Source organism: Pithys albifrons, chromosome Z, assembly GCF_047495875.1.
Source record: "Pithys albifrons albifrons isolate INPA30051 chromosome Z, PitAlb_v1, whole genome shotgun sequence".
Taxonomy (NCBI): Eukaryota; Metazoa; Chordata; class Aves; order Passeriformes; family Thamnophilidae; genus Pithys; species Pithys albifrons.
The window spans coordinates 8,098,830-8,123,935 of NC_092497.1; the positions used below are offsets into that span (position 1 = coordinate 8,098,830).

The 25,106-nt window shown below is 42.4% G+C and overlaps 1 protein-coding gene across 12 annotated transcripts in view; it reads left to right on the plus strand.

The window, feature by feature from the left end:
- The window catches only part of CELF4 (CUGBP Elav-like family member 4), a 714,867-nt gene that overhangs the window by 600,642 nt on the left and 89,119 nt on the right, over positions 1–25,106 (plus strand). For 8 of the 12 annotated variants that reach the window (XR_011699890.1, XM_071579960.1, XM_071579949.1 and 5 more), the window contains exons 4-5: positions 9,382–9,510; positions 14,188–14,267. Coding sequence is in view for 11 of the 12 variants with exons in the window: in XM_071579960.1 (XP_071436061.1) it covers positions 9,382–9,510; positions 14,188–14,267 (209 nt within the window). In the remaining variant the exon portion in view is untranslated. The remainder of the gene's footprint in view (positions 1–9,381; positions 9,511–14,187; positions 14,268–25,106) is intronic. The other 4 variants (XM_071579952.1, XM_071579956.1, XM_071579954.1 and 1 more) reach the window with 1 other exon arrangement.

The window sequence follows — 25,106 nt, forward strand, 5'->3', positions numbered from 1 at the left end:
CCAGTTGCTTATAGGGCAAACAGCTGCCAGCATCTGCGTTGTATTGCACCAGGATCACTGTGATGTTGTCTTTAGGCATCTTTAAGCATCATGCTTCTGTAGGACATGAAAATCTCTCCCTGGAAGATAACTTCAAGACCCACAATCACTGCCATTTGCAAAAGTAGACTTTCATTCAGGACTAAACCCTGTGCTGATTTACCCCATCACTAACTCCTCTTGCATGAAAAAGGTGTTAGGAAAGCTCCAGCCACTGAAATCTGATAGAAACCATCATAAGGTTCAGCCACAGATCTGCCCAACAGCCTGCCAGGTACCTTTCATTATTACTACCAGAGCTCCCTGTGTTGCTGGAGTGTGTCAAACCTCACCAATGCCCAGTTGTGCCTGTTACAAACACCAATTAGTCTTTTTGCAGGTGGGGAAACTGAGGCTGCCTTTTGCACTAGGTAATTTATGTAGCCCATATTTCCACAGAGGCCACTCTCCTTGGCAGAGATGTATTATAAGTATTTAATAACAGTAACTGCGCAGTCATCCATCTCTTTGTTACCAGGAATAACAAATCACTCTAAGGGAAAAGTGATTTTGCCTTCCACATTTTCCAGAGCATGGCTAGAAAAGGGATCCAGGAGTCCCAAATAACAGCCTGAAATGTACAGAAAAGAGGTTCGGCCAAGCTCTTGAATACTCTTGTGGGTCCACACTTCCATAACTAGATCAGGAGTGATTTCCACTCTTTTCCAAAGCAAGCTCTAGGTTCTATCTATTGAAAATAGTTTATGTGCAAAATAAGCAGAAGGAAGAGGTTCCTAACTCAACTCATGCTTAAGCTGCAGAAAGTTTTGCTGCAGGATGTGGTGGATCCTTGCAGCTTGCATGAGTTCTTAAGTCCACGGAACAATTACATCAAAGAAAGACACTTCAGAAAGTACTACACATGAAAAAAAAACAAACACTCCACACTCCAGGATTACCTCAACTGTAGAGCATTGAATTCTAGGAAAGTATTTGGGGGAAATAACAGAATTGTTTTACTGGTTCTTTTACTCTTCCCAAACACCCACAACTGAGTATTGCCAGAGACAGCACAGTGAGTCAGACAGCCCCTCTGTCTCTTGTTCAGCTGTTCTTTCACTCTGTTTATAGGATCCATGTCCAAGTCAAGGCTCAGAGTGCAGCCAAGCAATTAAATAAGACAAATCCTTCAACAAACTAAGTTTTTTTCAGATGCAACAGTGGAGAGTAATGCACCTGTGGGATGAAGGTTCCTTCTTTGTTCAGGAGAATTATGCTCCCACACCTGGGCTTATATTCATTTGCGCTTGTCCCCATCACACAGCTGTTCAGATTAGCTGCTATTCTCTCTAGCCCAGGTGTCTCAAAGCCTCTGTCTCCAGCAGTTGGAGACCAGCAGCTGTGCAATCATATCTGCTAACTTATGGGATATAAAGGATCTGTCAAGTGAAACCAAACCAGGGAGGGAGGAGGGGAAGAGATCAGTACAAAGAAATCACTCCTGCTAAGATGTGATTACGGATGCCCCGTAACACCCGGCTGCTAGGAATAGGTGAAGTCACCAAACATTTGAAAGCCTGCAGCAGAATTGCCCCTTGAGGGGGCTGTTTGATAGGGGTGATGGGGGAGGAGGGAAAAGGAGTGAAATAGGAGCTGGTGCAGGGCTCATTTACTATTGCTTGGAGTTAGGTAGAAGTAGGTTTCTGTTGCTTCCAGAACAACAGGTTGGCCTTTCAAATCTTGTTGTTGTTTTTTATTCCCCATCCTAATTTTTGAAACACCTCTATTGTACAAGGTTCATGTATTTTCCAGTAAGGTACCATGGAGAGGATAATTAGGTAATTTACAATTAGCTACAACAGAATTCGTAATCACTTCCCTTGTGTAAAGGGCAGTAATCATCATCACGTAGCTGTAGGACTGCTGTGAAAATGGCAGTAGGAGTGTGAAACTCAGGACCTGGGTAATGCTCTGCTTTTAGCCTATTGATCACCTGATTAGCACTGGCTCAAGAGGGAGACAGGTTGGAGCTTGCAGATTTGATTTCAGAGCTCAAACCAACTTTCATAAGGTTCAGGGCACCTGCAGCTCACCTCTCCTCTCTATAGCTCCTCCTTTCTTCTTTGACCTGAAGAAGATACCTTGTTCATAGCAGTCTGAAAGAAACCCAGTTCTTTTTCACCACTGTGACTTCAGCATATTCCTGATCCCAGTGCTTGGACTTTGGAGTACTGGTGCACAAAAGGCTTGGACACAAGTCAGCAATGTGTTCTTGCAGCACAGAAACCAAACATGTCCTTGACTGCATGAAAAGGTTGAGGAAGGTGATTCTGCTCCTCTATTCTGCTTTTGTGAGACCCCACATAGAGTGTTAAATCCAGCACATTGAGCTACATCCAGCTCTGGGCCCCCCAGCATAAGAAGGCCTTGGTCCTCTCAGAGAATGTTCAGAGGAGGCCACAAAAATGATGAGAGAACTGAAGCACATCTGCTATGAAGACGGCTAAGAGAGTTGGGGGTTTTCAGCCTGGTGAAGAGAAGGTTGCAGGGAGATCTTATTTGCATCTTTCAATACTTGAACAAGACAGATGGGGAAAGACTTAAATAATGTATATGTATGTATGGCCAAACTTTGCAAACAAAGATTTGGGCAGGGCTCTCCCCACGTGGGTGTGCCCTTCCAGCCTGCACAGTGGATTTTTTAGGTGAGGCACAGCGTGCACAGAACTGGCCCCACCGTTTAAGTCCCAAGGTCCATCTGCCACAGCCAAGCGAGCTTGGACAGTAACAGTGAAGTCCTCAGGACTGTCTACAGCACCCAGTCCTAACCGGGGCTGACCCTGCTGAGCATCCGAGATCTGACGGGATCGGATGGCAGGGAGGCATTTAACTGACCAATACGGTCTTCACTGAGACTTGAACTCACTACCTTGTGATCAGAGTCCGGAGTGCTCACCATTACACCACGGGACCACCCACTTTTAAATAATAGAACATACTTATAGGACAAGGATTCATGCTTTTCAACTAAAAGAGGGCAGATTCACACTAAATACAAGGAATGCTTCTCTTTTCATAAAGGTGGTTAAACTTTGGCACAGGTTGCCCAGAGAGGTGGTAGATGCTCCAATTCTGGAAACATTCAAGAGCAGCATGGACAAAGCTCTGAGCAACCTTCTGTGGTTGAAAATGTCCCTACTTACTGCTGGGAGGTTGGACTAGATAATATTTAAAGGTCCCTTCCCACCCAAATCATTCTACGATTCTGTATGTTTATGTGATGAACATGTTCAGAGTCGTCTCCTCTCCTTGCTTTGCCAAGGATAAGTCAGAAGTATGGGCAAGGAAGAACCACTCTGCCTCTTCAATCCTCTCTGATAAATGTGCCACTTGGTCTTATACATTGACTTTTCTTCTTACCCATACCTGCACAGAAAACTTCCCTAGGCTGCTCATTTTTTTTGTCATGGTGCCAAGGAGATAGGCCTAGAGGCCTTCCCAGCACCTGGACCAAAGCACTGTAGCTGGTCCCTTACTCTGTGTACAAGCAGTGTTTGGGGAGGAGGAGAATAGCAGCAGGGACAAATAATTATTAGCTATATAAATAAAGGAATTAATTAGCATCTGCTTTCTGAAACTAAGCCATACAGCAACCTGGTCCTGATGCTTAGAAAGCCAAAGGCATTAACACCAGAGAGCTGCTCTGGTGAATACTTTGCACACACAGAAGATGCGCATTCCCATACAGAAACTTAAAAATACAAGTTTTGCTCCTGCACAAAAAAGCTCACACCCTATCGTGTGTGATGCTCCGGCAATGAACCCAGAATGAAATAAGGTTTTAGAATAAAGGGGTTTGTGGCTAGAAGGGACTGTAGTGAACTTTTGGTTCACCCTCTTCCTTAACCTGGGCCACAGAGGAGGTATATCTGTCCCTCTTTATTTCCAGAGCCTTGGATGCGATGTTTTAGGTGGTAAAGCTGGCTTATGCTTTCCTGATACTAGGATTCAACCTCTTTGTTTAGCATGTGGAATACGAGAACATGTGTATTTATATACTCTTATCTAAATGTACCCCCACGCACACAAATACATTAGCGAGAGCTATCTGGATAAACACAATCCTGTGTCATGTCCCCCTGTGAGTGACCCTAATTTTCCCCCAGTCCCTCCATAATTGCTGTGATTCTTGTTCTTGTCCTCTTGCTCCACAGAGGGTCAAACATCCTGCATCTCATTGTCCCTTCTGTCTCTTTAATTAGTGCCCATCCTCCCCCTTCCCCTCGCTCCCATACCCCCCTTCCTCTCTCCTCTCAGCACTTGGTTTGCAGAGCTCTATTATTTCACCTTTCACATGTTTTGTCTCCTTCACTCAGGCCCATCTGACACCTCTGCCTTGTGCTTATCATAGAAACATAACATTTAAATACAAATAGAACAGGGAATAATTTAACCCCTATTTGCACCAGGGAAGGTGCCAAGGCTTCATATAAACACAGGAAGGAGATTTATAGACACTGTATATTTATCTGACTAGTTGCATTTCTTCACCACTGTGCCTTGCAGCCAGCTTTTTCTGATAGGTACAAGCCTCTGTCGCTGACAGAGCAGTCAGGAAGAGGGAAGTCTGGTTGCATAGGAATATTGGAAATGTCACAAAGGGGACAACTCTGGGAACTCTGGCTTGCCATTACTGTGGTCTTCCTCTCCCTGCCTGTAGCTCTGGGAGGAACTGAGGATACTGCCTTTTGTCATTTTTGTGTTTTGTTTATGGAAAACGCGTAGACTTGGAAGGAACTTAAATGATATCAGAGTGCATCAGCCAAAACTTTCTTGGCTCCCCTGGGTGCCACCACACACAGAAATATCCATCCATGGTTGGATATTTCCAGAGCGAAGCAGGCATTATGGGCTCAGCTTGCGGGGAGGGACTGATCATAAGGTGAAAAATAATGAGGGTAAATAAAAATGTGGGTAGTAGAGGCTCATATGGACACCACATTCAGTCACAACACTGCAGGACAGTGTAACTGTTCATAGTGCTGCTGTTTTAAGAGTTGCCCCTGCAGCAAGGTTAACAAGGTGTCCTCACCAGCATATAACATTTGGGTGTGAGATAGAGTCTGAAATCGTCACTTTGGAGCACATAACAGACAGAAATTTGGACAGGTCCTTCTTGACAAAAGCAAAGGGAAGACGCTCAGAAGTGGAACAATATCAGATGTACAGCCACATGTGACCTGGAGGAGACAACACAGAATAGGCTACTTACATCACACCTGTACTTAGACATGCTGAGTAAGCACAATGTCATGATTTCCTTCATAGGGAGGAGATAGAGGATGCTCCTCATGGCTGCCCATCTCTGTTGTGTATGACACTGTGGTACTGTGTGGTACAACTCCCTCTCTAAGGCCACAGGACAGTTTAGGCTGGAGCACATGGTCATGCCCACGGCTCTTGTTGGGGATATCCCAGATCATGGGCTCATGCCTGGCCTCCTTTTCCCCTTCTCTTCTGCTCTGGATATTGTTATTTCTGTTCTCCCTGACTTTGTGTTCATTTTCCCCTGGGACCCAGGTCTTAGGGAGGCTGGTCTGAAGGTTTTTTATGCCTCAGTCCCACAGTCTGAGATGATGATGATAGCACTGACCTTGGCAATGGAGGCCACAGGGAATCGAGTCTGCCCAGTGCTCGGAAGTTCCCATGTGGATTCCGAGACACACAGATGTGGCACAATGTCTCACTGAAAGAAGAGGAAGCATGGGACTCAGATAGATGGTGTAGGTCAACCATGGTTGGTAAAGATGGACCCTACAGGCAGGGAAAACTTAGGGACAGCTTGATCTGGGACTGTTCCAGGTTTGTGTACAGCCTAAAACTCTGATTTTTTTAGGCTGTAGTGCCCTTTGTTCTCCTTAGAGGACATTGGAAACATCTAATGGGAGCTCCTATGGTATGCACTCATGCTGAAGGTCCCCCCATTGACACCAACACATCCACTCTTCACTTTACTCTAGCAGCCTCATTGCCTTGTTTAGACATATTTACAAATCAGAAGTAGTTGCCTTGGTGCATGGCATGTCAGTATTTTGTTTACAATGTGGAAGAGCAGTGTGTGACAACACTCAGGGTGTAAGAGCCTCATCCATGACCATCAGTGGATAAACCTGTTAGCCAAGACCTGGAATATGCTGAATGGTCCCATATGCTGGACTCTTCCCCCTCTCTTTCCACCCAGGATGTGTGAGTGGTGTCACTAAAACACACTGCAGAGTCCCCTGGAAGAGTTGGGATGTGAGAGGCAAATGCAGCACTTTGTTATAAAAACCACACAGAGTAGAAAACTTGTTAAACTGACTCATTTTTTAGCAGTCAAGTGTATGATTGTGTAAATTTCTGTGATGGCAGATATGACAAATGATTCCCCTGACAACACAAAGCATTGTTTTTCAGGAGAGAGACAAGACACTTACTTAGAGAATGGGTTAGGGGTGATGTCCAGGCAGCTGAGCCCTGGCTGTCCACGGGGCACTCCTTCATGCCACCTTCCCTGGAGCTGCTGCACCAGCAGCACTTGAGAGAGGTGGTCCTCACCTTTGGCAGAGCCTGTTCCCGCTGATCTGACAACCAACCTGTAGACAGATCACCAAAGCACCACCTCATCTGCCAGCCAGCTCTGGAGACCAACACCACCATTCCCAGTGTACTGCAGAGCTACGGGGGGGGGGGGGGGGGGGGGAAGGGGGGGAGGAGGAGGGGGGGGGGGGAAATATTTTAAAAAGTTGAATGGTTCCTAAAACACCTGGCTTAACTTTACATAAACTAGACTAGACAAGGTAGTTTCAGGCCAGTTCCACACTAGGGAGTTTTGCTGACAGAGGAGTGATGTGATTTTTTCTTGTTAAATGATACATTTATATTAGCAAAAAGTCTGGTGAGAACACAGTTACACAGCTATAGGAGTGCTGCTGATGCAGCTTACTTGAAACAGGGGAAGCTGTATAAAGTACTATATAACAGATGCTTCTGTTGTGCTAGAAGTATTTATTAGATATAAAGTTTCTGGATAAAACCTTTTGCCAGCGGTATTCCTAATTCATTCTCACTGTTCTGCTTCCCTCCTGAAATATCTCCCATCTTGCAGGACAGCTGGTCTCCTTTGCTGGGTGGGTTTTCTTTCAATATATGGATGGACTCAGATCAGGATTCTTTTTCTAATGCTCTCTCATGTCCTGGACTGAAAGATGTTCGCCCACAGACTGCACAGTGAACTTCAGTAGCTGCCTCTCTAAGGCTTATATCTCACATTTTAGAGTTTCTTTTGCAGGACATTTTGATGATTGAGAAAATAGTCTTTTCACATGTTCCAATCACCTTCTTGTAAGGTGGGGACAACCAACATGGTGTTAGGTTCAGAACTGTACATCTTTGAAGTCTGAGCTTTGTGTCGTCAGCAAAGACCTCAAAATGCCCCTCTTGTTAATCAAGTCCAAGAAGGTAGGAATAATTCTTGCTTTAATATGTCTATCAGAAGGCTATTTTTGTTTTTCTCACCTATAGGAAGTGAACATGTACCGTCCTAAACCTATTTCTCCTACCAGTTCAGCAGCCTAACTGAAGGCAACATAATTCCTTGTTTTCTGTGGGCAGTTCACTTTTCATTGTCATGGATAACTCAACTGCAGAGTTGAAAGCTCCTAATATCCCCACTCAATAGCCACTGCATGAAAAATTATTCACATCCAAGGCTGTAAAGTAATTTGCCAATGTGCAGGTGTGTCTTGAAGAGGGGAATTTTGATCAAACACTGGCTGAAGCAGAACAGATTGCCCACACCAGTGATTTCTCAGTGAACAAAAGTGACATCAATTGCCCAACTAGTCAGCCAGAAAAAGGTTATTGTAAACCAATGTTTTGTTCAGCTTTAGGCTAGCCAGTACATTTAAAAATAAATTAAATAAAAATTAAACTTATTTATATATTTACATATATTTATTCAAATTGGTTACATCTGCTCTGTAAAGTGCTCTGAAAAAACACTCTTGGTTCACACATTTACATAGTGTTTAATGAATGATAAATAAGACATTTATGAATCATGTGCAAATGGCCTGTTTACATACATGATGTAAACTATGGAAATTTCCCTTTTTTACCTTGGTGTGATGCTGCTAGTCCCTGAACAGAAACCTCATCTCAAGGCATCACTCAGCACCCTCTGACGTATTTCTGACAATCATTAGTTTGGTTGGATTCACTAATGCTTTCTGAAGGTGTCTCATGAAGATTTCCAAACTTGATATAAGCCCAAGTATAAATCATAAAATGATCTGTGTTGGGGGGATCTTAAAGATCCTCTCATTCCAACCACTTCTATGGTGTCACTCCAGCAGGTCAACATCCTTCCTATGCTGGGATCCCCAGAGCTGGATGCAGCACTCCAGGTGGGGTCCCACAAGGGCAGAGCAGAGGGCCAGAATCACCTCCCTTGACCTGCTGCCCACACTGCTTTTGTTCCAGACCAGGGCATAGCTGACTTTCTGGTCTGGATGTGCTCATTGCTGGGTCACACTGAGCATTTTTGTTCAAAATACAATTACCTACTAGCAGACCATGTTCTGTTTTGGCATGAAATACCTCCTGCTTATCTCAGATACTAGCAGTCATATAAGTTAACTTTATATTTCAAAAAAAATTATGTTTCAAAAACTTGAGCCGCATTTCAAATTATCTCTATAAATATATTAAAAAATCTCATCCAAGCTTGTAGATACATGTCTTTGAGTGGGCATTAGTGACAAATCTCCAATTTACAGGCTGTGAGTTCCGTTATATCCTGATTTTAAAAAGCTTATGTTAAATATTTTTTCCTGCAACTTATTTAGTATTGTGAGGGCTACTGACTTATTTTTCATTTGGACTTGGTTTTTATATGCTGTCTTTATCTATATTCCTCTTGGATTGCAGTCTCTGAGCAATGTTGTCATTTAAGTTACTGCAAGCTGACTGCAAAAATTGATCAGAAGAAGCAGATTGGGAAGACTTTGGTGCCTAGATTTTAAGAAGTTAGAGATTTTATATTTAACCAAATCATTTTTGTTTGTTGTTTGGTGGTTTATTTGGGTTTTGGTTTTTTGGTTTGGTTTTGGTTTGGGTTTTTTTATTTGCTGGATTATTTTCAAGTACTGATTGAAAGTCAGATGCTATTAAGGTTTTTCAAGTCAGCCACCTGAAAAGATTAGCAGCTTGTGAAATATGTCACCTCAATGAAATCATTGCTTGTTTTTCATGTGATACTGAGCCATCTTGGCTTTCACAACTGTCCTGAAATATGGTAAGCATCTCTTTATTTTGTTCCAGAAGACAGAAAACTCTTTGTGGGCATGCTCAATAAGCAGCAGTCGGAAGATGACGTGCGCAGGCTATTTGAGGCATTTGGCAACATTGAGGAATGCACAATCCTTCGGGGACCCGACGGCAACAGCAAAGGTAAGGTGATGGCTTGTGTCAAGTGAGACCTGGCCTTAGCGTCATTTTCTGATGTGACAAAAGTACCATTTAGCCTCTAGAACAGTATCTCTTACTATAGGAGGGATCACTTTGGCCATTACTTTGCGGGTTACTCTCTGTTTATGCATGAGAGTAAAAAGCAGATTGCATTTTAAAACAGACGTCTCCAAAGAGCTATTCCTCACCATGTGCAAACTGATGCCTATTATTTCTTGGGCAGAGCCTCCCTTCTGAACAGGTGTTTATATTTACTCAAGAAGTGCTCTCCCCATCCTGTTGAACAGGATGATTCTTTCTTTAATAAAAGGCAATACTGGTGCTTAACATCACTGGCTCCACCATCACCTCTACTTACTTTTCATCCACTAGCCCTAGGTCTTGCTCTTCTCCACCTGGTCTTTGCATGGACTCATATCAGTTACTGATCACAGCTAAAAGGCTACAGGTGCCAATTTAAATATTAGATTCAGTAGAAATTTACTGTTTGAAACATGCAAATGCTTCATTACAAAACTTGGGTCCTTTCCTCCTTCTGCCACTTTTTGACATCACTTATTACCTGCATAGCACAAAAGATTCTGTGCTACAGCCCAGGTATAAGAATGAGGCCTTTCTCTTAAGCAGGAAGGTAATTTTTTGTCCCCATCAGTCTCTACACAAAGTAACTTCAATCTGAATAGGAAGCCCTCTTCTCTTGACGGTATAATGTATCCATTAAATATTGATCTGTATATAATATAGCATAAACTGTGTTGGAAAGTGCAACACTAGAGAAGAGGCCAGTCCTGCTGACACAGTTTGCATCTCGCTGGATATTCTGACAAGTGACAACATCAACCAGCATATTTTTGCAATAGGGAGACAAAAAATCCAAATCACAGTGATACACTGGAGAAAGAGATTGCTATTCCATAAAATCACTGGTGACTAAAAAAACCTACAACTTCACACCAACCTTATAGGGCTGCTGTTCAATATACATCAACACAGGTCAGCCTTCTTGATATAAATAGCTGAAAATAGGCATTGGGCACCTTTCTTCAGCTGTGTGCTTAAGTTCCATGACACTCAGAGACAGGGGCTGCCCCACTGGAAGCAGTGGGCTAGAATGGCCTAGAAGAGCTCCAGTCATCATAACAGCAGGTAGTTAGGCACTTCATTCACTGAACAAATCAGTAAATTGGGGAAAAGCAAAATACCCCATGTCTACTTCCACTTGAAATTGTATGGAACGAAGTGTAATGATAAAAGAGTTAAACAGAGTAATAATAAAGGCAATAAAGTCTGAGATCTGTAAAAAACAAATTCCAGAGGAGATCCAACCCACAGACTTGTCTTCATGCTTGCTCTATCCTTTTTTTAACTTTTTTTTCTTCTTAAACAATTTCATTGTAAGACAGAACCTGAGTGACAGCTCCATATTGCTAACCAGTTTAATTATTAGTGCTAGCAGGCTGCAGTCTCAGGCTGGTGTTTCACTGAGCTGCTCAGGATCAATACTGAGCCTTGACAGAGTTAATATTACCAGCTTCCATTTGCTGGTGCTATTTACTGAGAATGTGAAGCTCCTAATTTACACGCACACAGTTTCGTACATGCACACACGCACACAGAACAGTCAATCCAATGGAAAACTTAAGGCTAGTGCCCTTATCTTAGGAGACAGTCAGGCAAGCCACAACTCCCACAAATTTATTCCCAGTTTGCAATGTTTTCCATCTGCTAGAAACCTATATGTGACACATGTTGCTTGTGAGCTACTTATTTTAGGTAAAACCCATAAGGCTTAAATTCTACATCAGTGGAGATTTAAGCAGATTGTCTAAATTCCAAATGGCAATCAAATCCCATAGAATTCAATCCTACCCAAACCCACTATGTGAAGCTCCTCAAGGCATCCCTGTGATGAGCCTCTAAGTCCTTCAGGTAACTCAGTGCCCTCAGAAGGCAGGTTGCAGCTTCCCAGTTTAATGTCATCACAGCCAAAAAGTTTCCTGAGCTTGGTATGAAGCCTTGGGTGATGTTGTGAGACAAAAAGCATGCCCTTCAAGGTCTGCAGAAATACCTCCAGTGTGATGCACTCAGTGCTAGACACAGTGGCTGGAGTAGGTAACCAGGTGGAAGAAGTGCTGGAACTGAGGAGTTTCTCTGTCTGAAGGGGAGTGCAGCACCTGATTTTGGTGGGAGATGATGGAGTGATTCTGTATTCCTCCAGGCAGAGCTCACCAGCATGCAGCCAGGTCTGCAGGAGTCCTCAGGACCCACAGAATCCACATTGCTGCTGCTCTCTATCCTTTTGTCCTTTTTTTCTTCCCATTCAGCAGTTGTATGCCTCAATAACTCACAAAGTTAAAATTTCCCACAACACCCTTCACAAGAGGAGTCTTAACACCCTCTGCAATCATAATCCTGGGGCCTGACTCTGCAGTCTTCTCCAAGCTGACAAGACAATCAGAGCAGCCCTTCCAGCTCTGTAATCTGGACATAAAGAAACAAGAAAATCTTAAGCACATGTATCACCCTGTTCAGCTCTGTTTGTCAAAATCCTTTCACACTCCAGGTTTGCTCCTGTCAAAGGGACACTATTGTTCTGACAAGACTGGCTTGACTCACATCCTCGGTTCAAGAGCTTCTGGAGTCAGTTTTGGTGACAATGGAAAGGAAGATTATGTGAACTTTTGGTGTTGTGTACAGAAGCCATCCATCGAACATACAAACAAAAGGAACAAATTGTTGGGATCTCTGTTATTGTCTTGACACCATACACCAGTAAAAACTGAGTTTTCATTTGTCCTGCTACCTCACAACCTACTAGAAGCAGTTAATAGAAAGCAGTAGGAGGAAATCCATTAATATCTTAGGCATTAAATAAGATAAATGCCTACTACTCCCTTCATTCCCACCTTTATCCAGCTCCACTGATCCATTAGGACTCTCAACACAGAGGTGAATTTTACTTGAAAAGAGTGAACAACAACAACAATGCAGCCAAAAATCCTGTTCTAAATGCAATTGGTGACTGGAACTGGAAAGCTTTTGTGTATTTGCTAATCAGCATCTTCTTTTTAGAGGCAGTAAGTACAAAAGAATCTCTGCAAATAAACATCCTAATTCTGGATTATCTCTCATTAATGAAGAGGAAGATGCAGTATCTCAGGAGCCCGGGAATGCTGGGCTGAGATTATGTCATAATTGATCCCTATTGTTTCCAGCTGAAGTTTATCTATCTCATTTTCTCATGATTGTTTCCTCTCAGCTCCTTAAAAATTAGATCCAACTATTAGCAATAATCATTGGGCTTTTCCTGAAATAGTCTGAGCACAGTGCTTAAGAGAGTAACACAAAGTGAAGGGCTTCTCACTGTAACCTAATTTCATATATGTATATTGTTTTTGGAAAGGGCTATCACCACTTTCTCCAATCTCACTTCTATCAGCCTGCAGTCATGATTTGAAGAACCTTTGGGGCTCATTCTCTAGTTTGCAAAGTCTACTGCTTTGTTTTTTTACTCTGCACATAGGGAACCATAAGGATGATGCTGCAAAGGGAATGAAGTAGAGCCATCCCACTGTCAGGACTGGCATCCTCTCTGCACTCCTTCAGGGAAACAGTGAGGGCTTTGCAAATTGATTAAAAGCTCAAAAGTCTTTGGTAGTAATAGAAGGGAATGGAAGCCAGAACTTCTCAAATCTTTCCCAATCTGTTCCAAAAACCGCCTTAGCATATGGAAATTGCCCTTCCTCTCTCTGAGTCAGTTTGCTTGTAGATGGGAGTGTTGGCAATACATTCCCCCACTCTAGTGGTTCATGTCACCCTTTGAAGTGTTGATCATTTCTACACTCTAGCACATATTCATAAATGCCCTTTCTGCCCTAAAACTTTATGTAAGAGTTCAGTGTGAGATTTCTCACATGGCAATGCAGGGCAGAGAAGCACTGCCTACATTTCTCTAATGTCCAGAAGAGAACACCTACACAGGCACTGACTTTGCAACTATGAAAGACTAAGATTCAAATTTTGGTGGTGACAAGATGGTAATCATCCCATGTGTACCTTTCCCATCCCTGCTACTTCATAAGAAGTTGTCTCATGCTTTGTCACACCAATGCTGCTTGGAGTCAGGACAAGCCCTGAATAGTGTCTCATAGAGCTCTACTAGACAGTGATATGATACCTCATGAGTCTGGAGTAACCAGAATGCCTTCTGTAAATTTGGCCTGTGGTTGCTTATAAAAAGTATGTGTAGCTTTCTGATAACTTATACAATCTTTTTTCTCATAACCACAGATGGAGGAATACTTGGCATTAAGTCAATACAAATAAAACAAAAGTCTATTTCACCCAATAAATTGTAAAATTGTGCAAGATTTTGCCATGGGTAGCTGTGGAGGTCAAAACATGAGTAGATTTGAGGGGTACTTTCTAAGTGTGTGTCTGTCAGTGCTCATTACAAGGAGTGTGGAATCCTGGTTACAGCTGTGCTTTAAGTGGTCCTCAGGCTGCAGATAACTGGACTCTGGAAAAGGCCAGGGCATATTTTTGTTATAGTTTTCCCACAACCATATATATGGGCCAGTTCTGAGGACAGGATATTGAGCCACAGGGACTATGGTGATATCCATGCAACCTTTCTTACACTTCTTTTTCCTCTTTCAGGGTGTGCATTTGTGAAATACTCTTCACATGCAGAGGCCCAAGCTGCCATCAATGCCTTGCATGGCAGCCAGACAATGCCGGTGAGTAGCTCTGTAACACAGCAAGTGAGAATTGGTCCAGCCTTGGCTGCCCTGCAGCCTGACTGAGGAGGAGGGATGATTTATTTCTCCTCTGCTACTCATCATCCAGGAAGGCTCAGAGCCTTGGATGTGCTTAACTCGTCAGTGGAAGGGCTAGGTTTACACTGTCACTCCTCACAGGCACAGGACACCAAGGGGTGCTGTGTCCTGTCATCAGCAGTTTTGAAGACCTGAAAAAAGGCCTATGGTTCACAGATGCCAACAACTTTGGGTCAGATTCACCATAAGTGTAAGCTTTTAAGTTGCAGAGAAATGAATCAAGCAGAAATTTACGCCTAGGGGCTTCTTTGTTTTCCCTCCTCAAGAAGTCCTTGCCTCTAGGCAAAGGATTAAGAACTTTCTGCCACTATTCAGCAGAGAGCAGCATGCTCCTATGAGGCATTAGAACGTAAAAACAAATCACACAGTATGGGTGCCTCTCCTTCTTACTACAAAAGCACCTACCTAGGCATAAATGCAGTCCCCTATCTCTAACTTTTGAAAGGGTGTCAGACTAGCTACTGCATCTTCTAGGAAACATTGGAGGGATCATTCTACTTGCACAAATACCTAGTAATATGAGGTTCCAAGACTAATAGTTCAAGAAAATAGAAATGGAGATGTATTTTCTATGCAAAGAGATATTTGTACACCATCATGACACACAGAGGAATGTAAGGTATTCCACTGTCAGTAGGGAAAGACAATCTGGTACAACATGTTTTGGTTTATTATAATACTATATTATTTTTATTACTAATTATTCAAAGTGTAAATCATGAAAGGCTAAGCATGCCGACAACTTGGAAAGGATACAAGAAAGCTCAGTTAAAAATATCTGAGAGTGTAAAGTCTCCCTTTCAGTAAGAGACTCTAATGTAAATTCATGAATTTATCCAAATAAGTTTAAAAGTGGGCCCAACAGATTTTCTCTAGATCTTTGCAGGGATGAAAATGGAAAATTCTTTACAAGGGAAAAGATATCTAAAACTAGCAATCATCAAGATCTCATTTTTTGGAACCCCATCTTAGACAAATCACTTTAGAAATTTACATGTTTACCAGTGATGTTACTGAAAAAAATCTCTCATTTTTTTAAAGTACTTCAATACTTTTAAGAGTCTCTTCCTAAAAGGATCCTTCTAACAAAACAAGCTGGTGTGCTTGGTGCTGACATCCCATAGTCATATATTATGGACATCTTTCCTGACACAGGTCAAAGAGGTACTTTTAATGACTTCTTTTCAAACTTTGACCCAAAATAATACTGCCTGTCAGTATCATCAGGATGTTCATTTCCACAGAGTATGGTACTATAAAAAGGTTAATGAAATATCACTCCCCATCCCAAAAATCATGCAAATTCCTATAACAAAAGTGAGAGGAAGACAGGATAAAACAGACAAAACAAAAGGAGAGTTGAACATTTTATCTAGGTCTAGTATACCCAAAATATTATTACTCTTCCCCAGTCTTTTCCCTTCCCACTTTCAGAATACTTAATATACTAATCTCTCCCCCACGTGGAAACAAATTACAGTTCCATTCTGGTGATATCACCTGAGTTTAGAATGTACAAAGCAATTCAGAATTTGGAGACTTCATGGGTCAATTTTAAGGGACTGTCTTGACTTGTCTGACTGAAATAGCTGTTACAGAATGTCCTTGAACAACCAGACCTGGGCACCTGAAAAAGCATCACAATTTAACCTTTACTAGTTGCCCATCCCAGATTCACAATCAAGTTTCCATGGCTTCACAAGTGTCTGTGAATTGGCTGAACCTCAGCAGCCGTCCAAGTAGATACTCTTGGTTCACAGGAAATGCAAGGAGGGAATTAATAATTTCCTCCTTTTCATTATAGGCTAAGTTACATGGCATTGCCTTGTATCTCCCATGAACCACATGCAGGCACAACAACACAGCTACCATGTCTTCGGCAGACCTGTGAGGACTTGCCAGGTGAACGACACTCAATGAAAAACACATGGAGCACAAAAAGTCTTTCCCACAGTGTCTCAAAATTTCGAAGGCACTTTGAACGAGATAGGCCAAATACTGCAAGGATCTCTGTTCCCATTCTCGTTTTCATGGCACATCAGAGTGTGCATCATCGTTCAGGGTTTGTATGTTCACAGAGAAATGCAGCCACCTCGTGGTGAGACAGCGAAGCAACCACTGTCCTTGGGAGGGAGGGTGGCAGTGGTGCCATCTTCCTTCAGTCCCTTTCATTTCTCTCACCGCTAGATCTGGCCTCATTTGTCCTGTTGTGATGCCAACTCAACATTCTTCCTGTGGTTCAGCCAATTTAAGCGTCTCTTGGTTTGTCCTCATGTACCACCAACAGGGCATCCATCATCATTCTTGTCAGGTCTCGAGCCGTTTGTTCCTGCAGCAGACTCCTGTTTCTCCACAGCTGTCAGGATTATTGCTCTACTGTGACTTCCTGTTCACACAACATATGTTGCCTAATAGTTTCAAAAGGCAACTTTCTTTTATGAAAGTTCTTTTCTTCTTTTTTTTAATTAACCTTACCTTGGACAGGTGCCTGACCACCATCCACTGCAAGCCCACTTCTCTATGCAAGGCACTTCTCTCTCCTAAGGGTCCACCAAACAGGTCTAAAGCTGTCCAATTTTTACACAGTCAATGTCCTTTATAAATAAGTCACCCAAAATCCCTTACTTTTGAGCAGGCCCAAAGTTCCTTCTGTATCTACCTATCAAGAGAGGTTTTTTTTGTCCTCTTTTTAGATCATTTTGCCTATGAGCTCATCAACTTTATGATAGTGCTTTACTTGATCTGTGTATCCTTCTTTATAAGATAATTTTCATGTACTTTTGCATGTATTTGCAATACATTTATAGCAATTATATGCCCTGTACTTTTAGCTTTGGTTACTCCATATCCTCCTGTCTCTGTTTCACATCCATATGGGGACATAAACAGGTCTCTTCATATCATTCTCTACCTTTCATCATCCAAGGCTTGTCCCTAGCAGCCTTATCCACCAACACAAATTCAGCTGTTATTGCTACAGTGACAGCTTGCAGATCTAACTTCTCTACTGCAGGACTGACTCCTGTCCAAACCAAAATCTTGGACTGTTTTTCCAGCATCTTCTGGTGGATGTCAGATCAAACTCAGTATGTATAAAAGAGAGCTCTTGAGCTTTTCCTCCCAAAACCTTCCTTTTCTCTCCTCCACCTCCATTCTCAATCCCTTTGGACAACGTTATCATCATACCTGTCAGTCATGCTCCTTCCTAGGCATCACCTTCAGCTTGATTTTTTTCCTTCTCTCCATGTCGACATACCTGGGCAACAGCCAAATGTTGAAGAATCATTCTGCACAACATATCTTACAAATCTAAGATGTGGCCTTGTCTGTCCACCCACACTGAATATACTCTTTACACTTCCTAGAACCATCATAGAATAGTTTGGAATGGAAGAAACCTTAAAGATCATCCAGTTCCAACTTCCCTGCCATGCGCGGAGATACCTTCCACTAGACAAGGTTGCTCAGCCCCATTCAACCTGGACTTCAGCCCCGCCAGGGATGGGGCATCCACAGCTTGTCTGGGCAATCTGTTTCAGTGCCTCACTGTCCTCACAGTAAAGAATTTCTTTCTAATATCTGACTAAACCTGCCCTCTTTCAGTTTGAAGGCATTCCCCCTTGTACTGTCGTCCCAGGTCCTTGTCCAGACTACCCACCCATCTCCCTTGTAGTGCTTTAGGTACTGAAAGGCACTCTAATGTGACCCTGGAGCCTTCTTTTCTCCAGGCTGAACAACTCCAACACTCTCAACATGTCTTCCTAAAAGAAGTGCTTTAGTTCTCCAAGTATCTTTGTGGCCTTCTCTGGATTCAATCCAACAAGTCCATGTCCTTCTTATGCTGGGGGACCCAGAGCTGGATGCAGCATTACAGGTGGGGTCTCAAGAGAGTGAAGTGGAGTGGAGGGGCAGAATCACACGTACATAAATCACATCAGACTTTTTCCTACACAGAAACTAAACAGCATTAAAAAATATAGCATTGTTGCACCTTTTTCACCATCTCACCCAAAATGGGGCAACTCAAATTTTTCCTGGTTATGAATTAATTCCTGAAAGGAGTAGAAGAATACTGTTACATACATTTTCTGCAGAGGGTTGAGAAGAAGTGAAGAGTGATTAATTTGACTTCGGGTTAACAGTCTAAAATTTTGTGATCTATTCTAAATATCTTCTAGGATTCCTGCAGAAGGAAGAGATATATTTCCAGAGATTTGTGCATTTTTCCCTTTATCTATCTGTGCTAGGATGGGCAATATCACATTCTGGGCATGCCTGTCCTTTTATAATGGACAACTCAATAACAGACTTAGACTGAATACCTGAGGTGGGACTCATCTCACTTAATTTGAGACATCCAGAAGTTAAGAAACTGTATCTGAAGAGTTTGTCATCTGAGTTTCTATTATAATCAATAGAGGGAAATAGATACCTCTGGCAGAATTTTACTTTATAGAAATAGATTTTGAAAGCTGTCAAACCAAAGCCCAAATAGGAGTGTACTTTTTAGATAATTTTAGGCGTCACTTTGCGATGGTCCACCAGTACCAAACCAGTCATTCTTCATTCAAAGTGCAATTTAGCAACTTAGAATGAAAAAGGACCAACTGTGCTTAAAAACAAAACCTAAAAAGAGTGCAGCTTAGAGTGAATACTTAACTTCACATCCAATGTGAGAAGACCTGAAATCTGTCCTGGATGTTTGCTGCCCAAGAAAAGCAATTTGGGATTCAGAAACCAGGCATCCCACAAGAGAGATGACATGTGCTGTGAACTTGCTTAACACACTAATTTTCAGCACTATGTTAATTCTAAATCTTTCTTTAATTAATGATACTTAAGGCCATTAAGATGTTCAGAATTCTGTAAGGTGGATTGCCGCACCAAACAGGTTCTCTTCTGTTTTACTATAAATCCTGCAGCATCTTGGTCAAAGCACAGCAATTCTTCTGCACTCCGGCAATATCATCCCAAGTCTATCTATGCTTGGCTAAACATCTTCCATGAAAATTACTTTTCAGATAGATTCCTTGGTTTTGTGAAAAGAAGGGAAAATGTGAGACTTGGATACAATCACTGAACAGACGTCTGCCTTTCAGAAAAAGATTCAGTTTAACTGAACTTTGAAAAACCGCAAGTACTGCAACATAAAACTTAGTTAACTTGGAGGCTTCTCTCCGCAGCTCTCATCAACAGAAATGACAAAAACCACTTCAAATCTCTATTCAGGAGTCACCTATATCAAATTACACAATTATTTCTCAGTCTTATTAGATGACAGATTGATTAGATCTCTAGTTATAACATTTAAAATATTTCAGTAATCAAGAAAATATGAATGATGCAACACCTTGAATGAGGTTGACTTCCAGTCTCTACCCACAATTATTCTTTGGAAGTCCACCCATCGCACAAAATTTCCCAGCCAAACACTGTTAACAGTCAGGTGAAAGAATTATCTTATTTCCTTAGGCAATGTACTATCTGTCCTCTAACACTATAGGAGATTTGTTTCCATTAGTTAAGCTGAAAGAATTTCTCACCTGTTTGATTTAGCAGGTAATAGTGACTTAAATGTGAAAGTATCAAAAATTGCCCCAAGAATCACAGAATAGTTTGGATTGGAAGAGACCTTAAAGATCATCTAGTTCCAACCCCCTGACATGGGCAGGGATGCCACCCACAAGACCAGGACTTATAAGAGTCTTTATCAGAATGTCGTGTGCACTGGCCTCTTTCAAACTAACGTCAAATAGGACACTGTTTCGCATCTTCCTGCCTTTGGATGCTCAGGCACCTCATCAAAGGAACCAACACCAGCTAGCATTAATGACCACTGTTATTCTTGCTGTGCATTCCTATGGTGCGTTTTTGACTTTGGAAAGCCATCTCTAGGCACATCCCCATTACAGAAACCATCCAAGCAGCTGCACTCACCCCCTGCCAACACAGCAGAGGAGTATTTCAGTGAATTAGGGATGAGGGGAGAACAGTGACAGCCTGCAGAAGGAGCTCTGAGCAGGTGGAGGGGAGAAGGGAAGCAGGCTTTTGTGGGCATGATGAAGTTGTAGCGTGGGCGCTGCGCCCACAGAGTGGCGGGGAAGCAGGTATTGTGTGTGAGCACACAGGCTCCAGAGTGCTGAGTTGGCAGAAACTCCCAGGGAGGAGCAGCGTGGTGGCTCCGGTGAGTGGGGGGCCACAGTGCCGTAGATCAGCTGAGGTATTTTTAACAATTATTTTGGTATAAACAGCTCTGAACTTGAGGAGCTCCATGTAAATGGGAAGCAGTGGGGCTTGTAATTAGATTTGTGTACACTTTCATAAATTGCTGGAAAACATCAAAGCCGTGATAGAAGGCTGTGGTGCACTTTATTTCCTTCTTCTGTTCTTCTGTTAATTGAATGGTTGATGTGTGGATAGGAAGTGTTGGCTTCGCAGAGTACTATTTACAGACCCGCTGACAGCTGCACTGTGAAAATTAACAGGAACAGAGCAGCCTCTGTCACAGCTCTTCCCATGAGGGACTTGCTTCAAATTAGATCATTTCTTTCATAGAAGAAACTTTCCTTGTCACTCCTCCCGTCTTCACAAATACACACACACATCCAGCTGCACACTCCCCTTCTCCCTGCAGCTCATGGCAGCCTTTAGTTCTCAGAAGGAGGGCTTGTCATTTCCACAAAGTTGGGGTAGTTTTGTTGCTGTTTAAAACTTGTAATCCATTCTACTTCCAGCAAGACACATCCTTCAGGAACTCATCCCAATCTGTGAGCTGGGTGTGTGGAGTCACCACACCTCAACTGAAACATTCTCTTCAGCCCCTTAGGAACTCTAGGAGACATTTTTGCAGACTTCTACTGCTGGGAATGGGGTTATTGTTGGTCTTAGATGAAATTCCTCTGTGCTGAATACCATACAAACCTCTAACAGGACAATTCCCATACTCACCAGTTTGCTAACTAAAGGCCAGCATTAACCTGCCTGGATGAATCATGCCACAGTATTGCTCAAAGTATAAAACTTTAGGGTCATCTGTAGTCTTGCCATCTACAGTTTTGCTACAGTTGACGGAGAGAGACTAGGACCTCAGAGAGACATTTGACTGTCTTGAGTAGGTGAGAGTTTAGAATAGATGCCCAAAATGACAGCAAGTAGGTTAGCTGAATGCCTAAAGGACAAGACACAAATAGATAAGCAAAAGAAGCAATACTACCATGTCTGTGAGTGAACTAGTGTTAGACATAATTAATCTATGTTTTTAGCCAGTTATTAGCCAAAGTGACAGCAAATCTTGTTCCTGTTTCCAGTAGAGAAGCAATAACCACTGAATACTTGAGCATCTGAATCTTAATATTTACTTATATCTTGAAAATACAGAATTAAGAACATCAAACTTGAAGCTGTCAGTTCACCACCTTTCTTCCAAAAAAAGGTCTTCAAAAGATCATGGTAACATAGGTAGAACTATAGACAAATCCGTAGTGAAAGCAGAATTTATTGTCATTGATATTTATATGGGCTTAAGTTCTTAAGTTCTCAGCTAATAAAAGCCACCCTTTGCATGTCGGTAGAAGTAGAGTCGCTGACCCACTCAGCCTGTCAGGGTAAATAAAATTATAGAATCAGCAAGGTTGAGAGAGACATTTAGGATCATCCAGTCCAACTGTTCACCCAGCACTGCCATTGTAACACCTAAACCGCCAAGCCACATCACCCAGCACCAGATCCAGATGCCCCTTAAACATCTCCTGGGACAAGTTATTCCAATGCCTGAACACCCTAACAGTGAACAATTTTTTTTCTAATATCTAATTTCAGTCTCCCCTGTCTCAGCTTAAGACCATTTCCTCTGGTCCTCTCACTGCAGTCCCAACCTCACTTCAACCTCTTTTCAGGTGGTTGTAGAAAGTGATGAGGTTCTTTCTAAGCCTCCTCTTCTCTAGAGTAAAATAGAAAATGTAAAAGTCACTAGATTTCAGTTTTGTATGACCACAGAATCATAAAGGGGACATTTTCAAAGGTAATTCCAGCAGAAAGTGGGTTAAAGTCTGTTATCTCCATGTGCTTCACGACTTACAGCTGGTTTTGCCCTGAAGTTACTTGCACAAAGTCATAAAGTCTAGGGCGGAGTGTGGTACCACCAGTGCAAGTCCATCTGTTCAAATCAATGCAGGAGTCTGAGGCCTGATTTTACACTGTTGATGCTGGAAAATCTGATGGATGAGAAAGGAGATGCCATCTCTGGCCCAGTTTTTTTTCTCTTTACTCTTCATCTTGTGCTCTATAAAGAACAAGCACTCCTTGCAATGTCTTTGTATAACATACACACTGGCTTATTTAACTCAAGTCAAAGCACAGCACACCCATTCCTTCTATTAAAAAGTAATACCTTAGAAACCCATTTATAACTCACCAGCAGCAGGCCTGTCTCTCTTTAAAATAATGAATGATTTTTCTGAATATGCTACCTCAACAGCATTTATAAAGGCATGTGTTGTCTTTTGGGATGAAAAAAGCAGTGCACATGTAACATGTAAATGTTAATTTGCAGTCATTTCTTCTGTCAAAGTCCAATGACTCTTGATAGCTCAGCTTTCCTTTCCTTTGGGCAGTGGGTTCTGGATAGAGGGAGACTAAAGCTCAGAGACCATCCCATCCCACTACTGCCATCAAGGCAGCTGATTCTACAAGCTTTGGGAAAGCAGTTTCCCAGTGTTACTGTAATTTCTCTTAATTCTTTCTATAAAAAAAATAAAATTGTGAGACTGTGTTCCCTGCCTCTCCCCTAGTTTCATAAATGAACTAATTAATCATATGTTTCTGGGTCCCAGAATAGAAACCCAGGCAGCCCAGCTGCCTGACAGAGGGTATGAATCACGCTGGCACCAAAGATGGCTTTCACATCTCTAGTTATATCTCCATAGCCACACAGTCATCCAGCAGGACAGTGAAGTGACCTGTGGGACATGACAGGCTTCACTTGACATTCTCCTTGGGCTTTCTTTCTCCCTCTGAACCACAGCACTCATCGTCTCCAAATGAGACACAAGCAATAACGGCTCATGGGCCACATGATCTTGCCCTAGACAAATGGATTTAATTGCCACCATGAAACCTCTTTAGGAGTCCAAGGGGATTTGGGCTCTAAATCAGCAGCTGTGGAGGCAGCCACAGTAAAGCAGGAGCAGGACAATGCCACTGCTGAGATCTGCCCAAGTCCTGGTGCCAGCAGCAGCCCCTGCAACTCTCACTGCACTCAACTCCTGTTTAGCCTGGATGAGATTAGGACTTGTGGGAACTAAAATAATTCACAAGCACTGACTTTTCTGGTTTATCAGAGACATTGTTAAGCCTCCAGCCTTGCAGACGTAAAAGGTGCCCTGCCTACCAGGGTAGTTCCCAGCCTACCGGAAGGAGTTCCACCAGGCATTACCACCTTCCTCTAGTAAGGATTAAAGATGTCAGCATTGTCTTTACATCTCTGTTTGCTTTGGGGGCATTTCTTTTTTCTCCTTTTCCCTTCCTATATCTTTTGATCAAAACATCATTTATATCAGTGGGATCTTCCTACATAGTTAAGTAGGCTCTGGATCAGCATTAAATCACTCTGGATGTTTCTCAATTTTCCCTTTAATCACTCATTTCAAGCTCTGCTCAGGTGTGTGGTCTGCATTGGTAATACACTTTCTTGTGAGGAAAACAGAAAGACCTTAGTAACTGTTAGATTACTATCCCTATCCAAGATGCAGCATTAGGTGATACAGTAGGTAATACCCAAATGGGGTTTGTAAAGATCAAAATTAATCTTTAGAGGGCAAAGATGTATTTAGATCAAAACAATTACTTTTAGGTAAGACCCTCAATTCAAGGTCACACAAATTCAAGAATATGAAGTGTCCTACCAGATACCAATGTCTGTGTCTCAGGTGTCCCCTGGCAAGTGAAATCAAGCAGGAGAACAAGCTTGTTTTCCCATCATAAAGGTCTGGGTGGTACTCGCAGGAATAGTGACTGTGAAGTCTCACGGAGTGGCAAGAGGACATGTTTCAGTCTTGATGGAGTGAAATGATCCTTCAGTGTCAACCAACTTCTTATTTCACTAATAATCAGTAGAGCTACACTGAGTACACCAGTTCATAGCTACAGTTGACCACCTGTGTCACTATACTAAATTATGGGTGGTACCTCCCTGAAAGAGGAATATTCTCTCAGCTAATTATAGAAGCAAGAAATAGTTTGCATTGGAAGGGACCTCTAAAGATCATCTGGCCTAGCCTATGGCTGGACTGTGCTTGGAAATCTTCAGTTTAAATATGCTGTAAAAATTCAAATCTTATTCCTCTCAGTGGAGCAAGATGCTTTACACCATGATAGCCTAGAGTCACGCAGGATGACAGTCATCTGGGCTGCCCAGTCATGTGCAGTGTGTTTGCAACTCAGTGCCATGGAAATGTTCTTTCATGTCACATGCACAGCTGAAATGTATCTGCCCAGCTTGCCAGCCCTTCCTCAGCATTTGTGTCTTTCCAAGTCATCTTAGGCTGTTCATGTGCTCATCTTGAACTGCTGAAAAAACATAGACCTTGTGTGAGCAGAGTCCTGAAGCATCAGTAGCTCCATATCTAGTTGTGATCGCCTCACCTTGGCAACAGACAATTCATTTTATGACTCCGGGATCATTCCACTTCCCTTATTGTCATCCTTACCTGTTTAACTAAAAAGAAAGTTCATTCAGACATT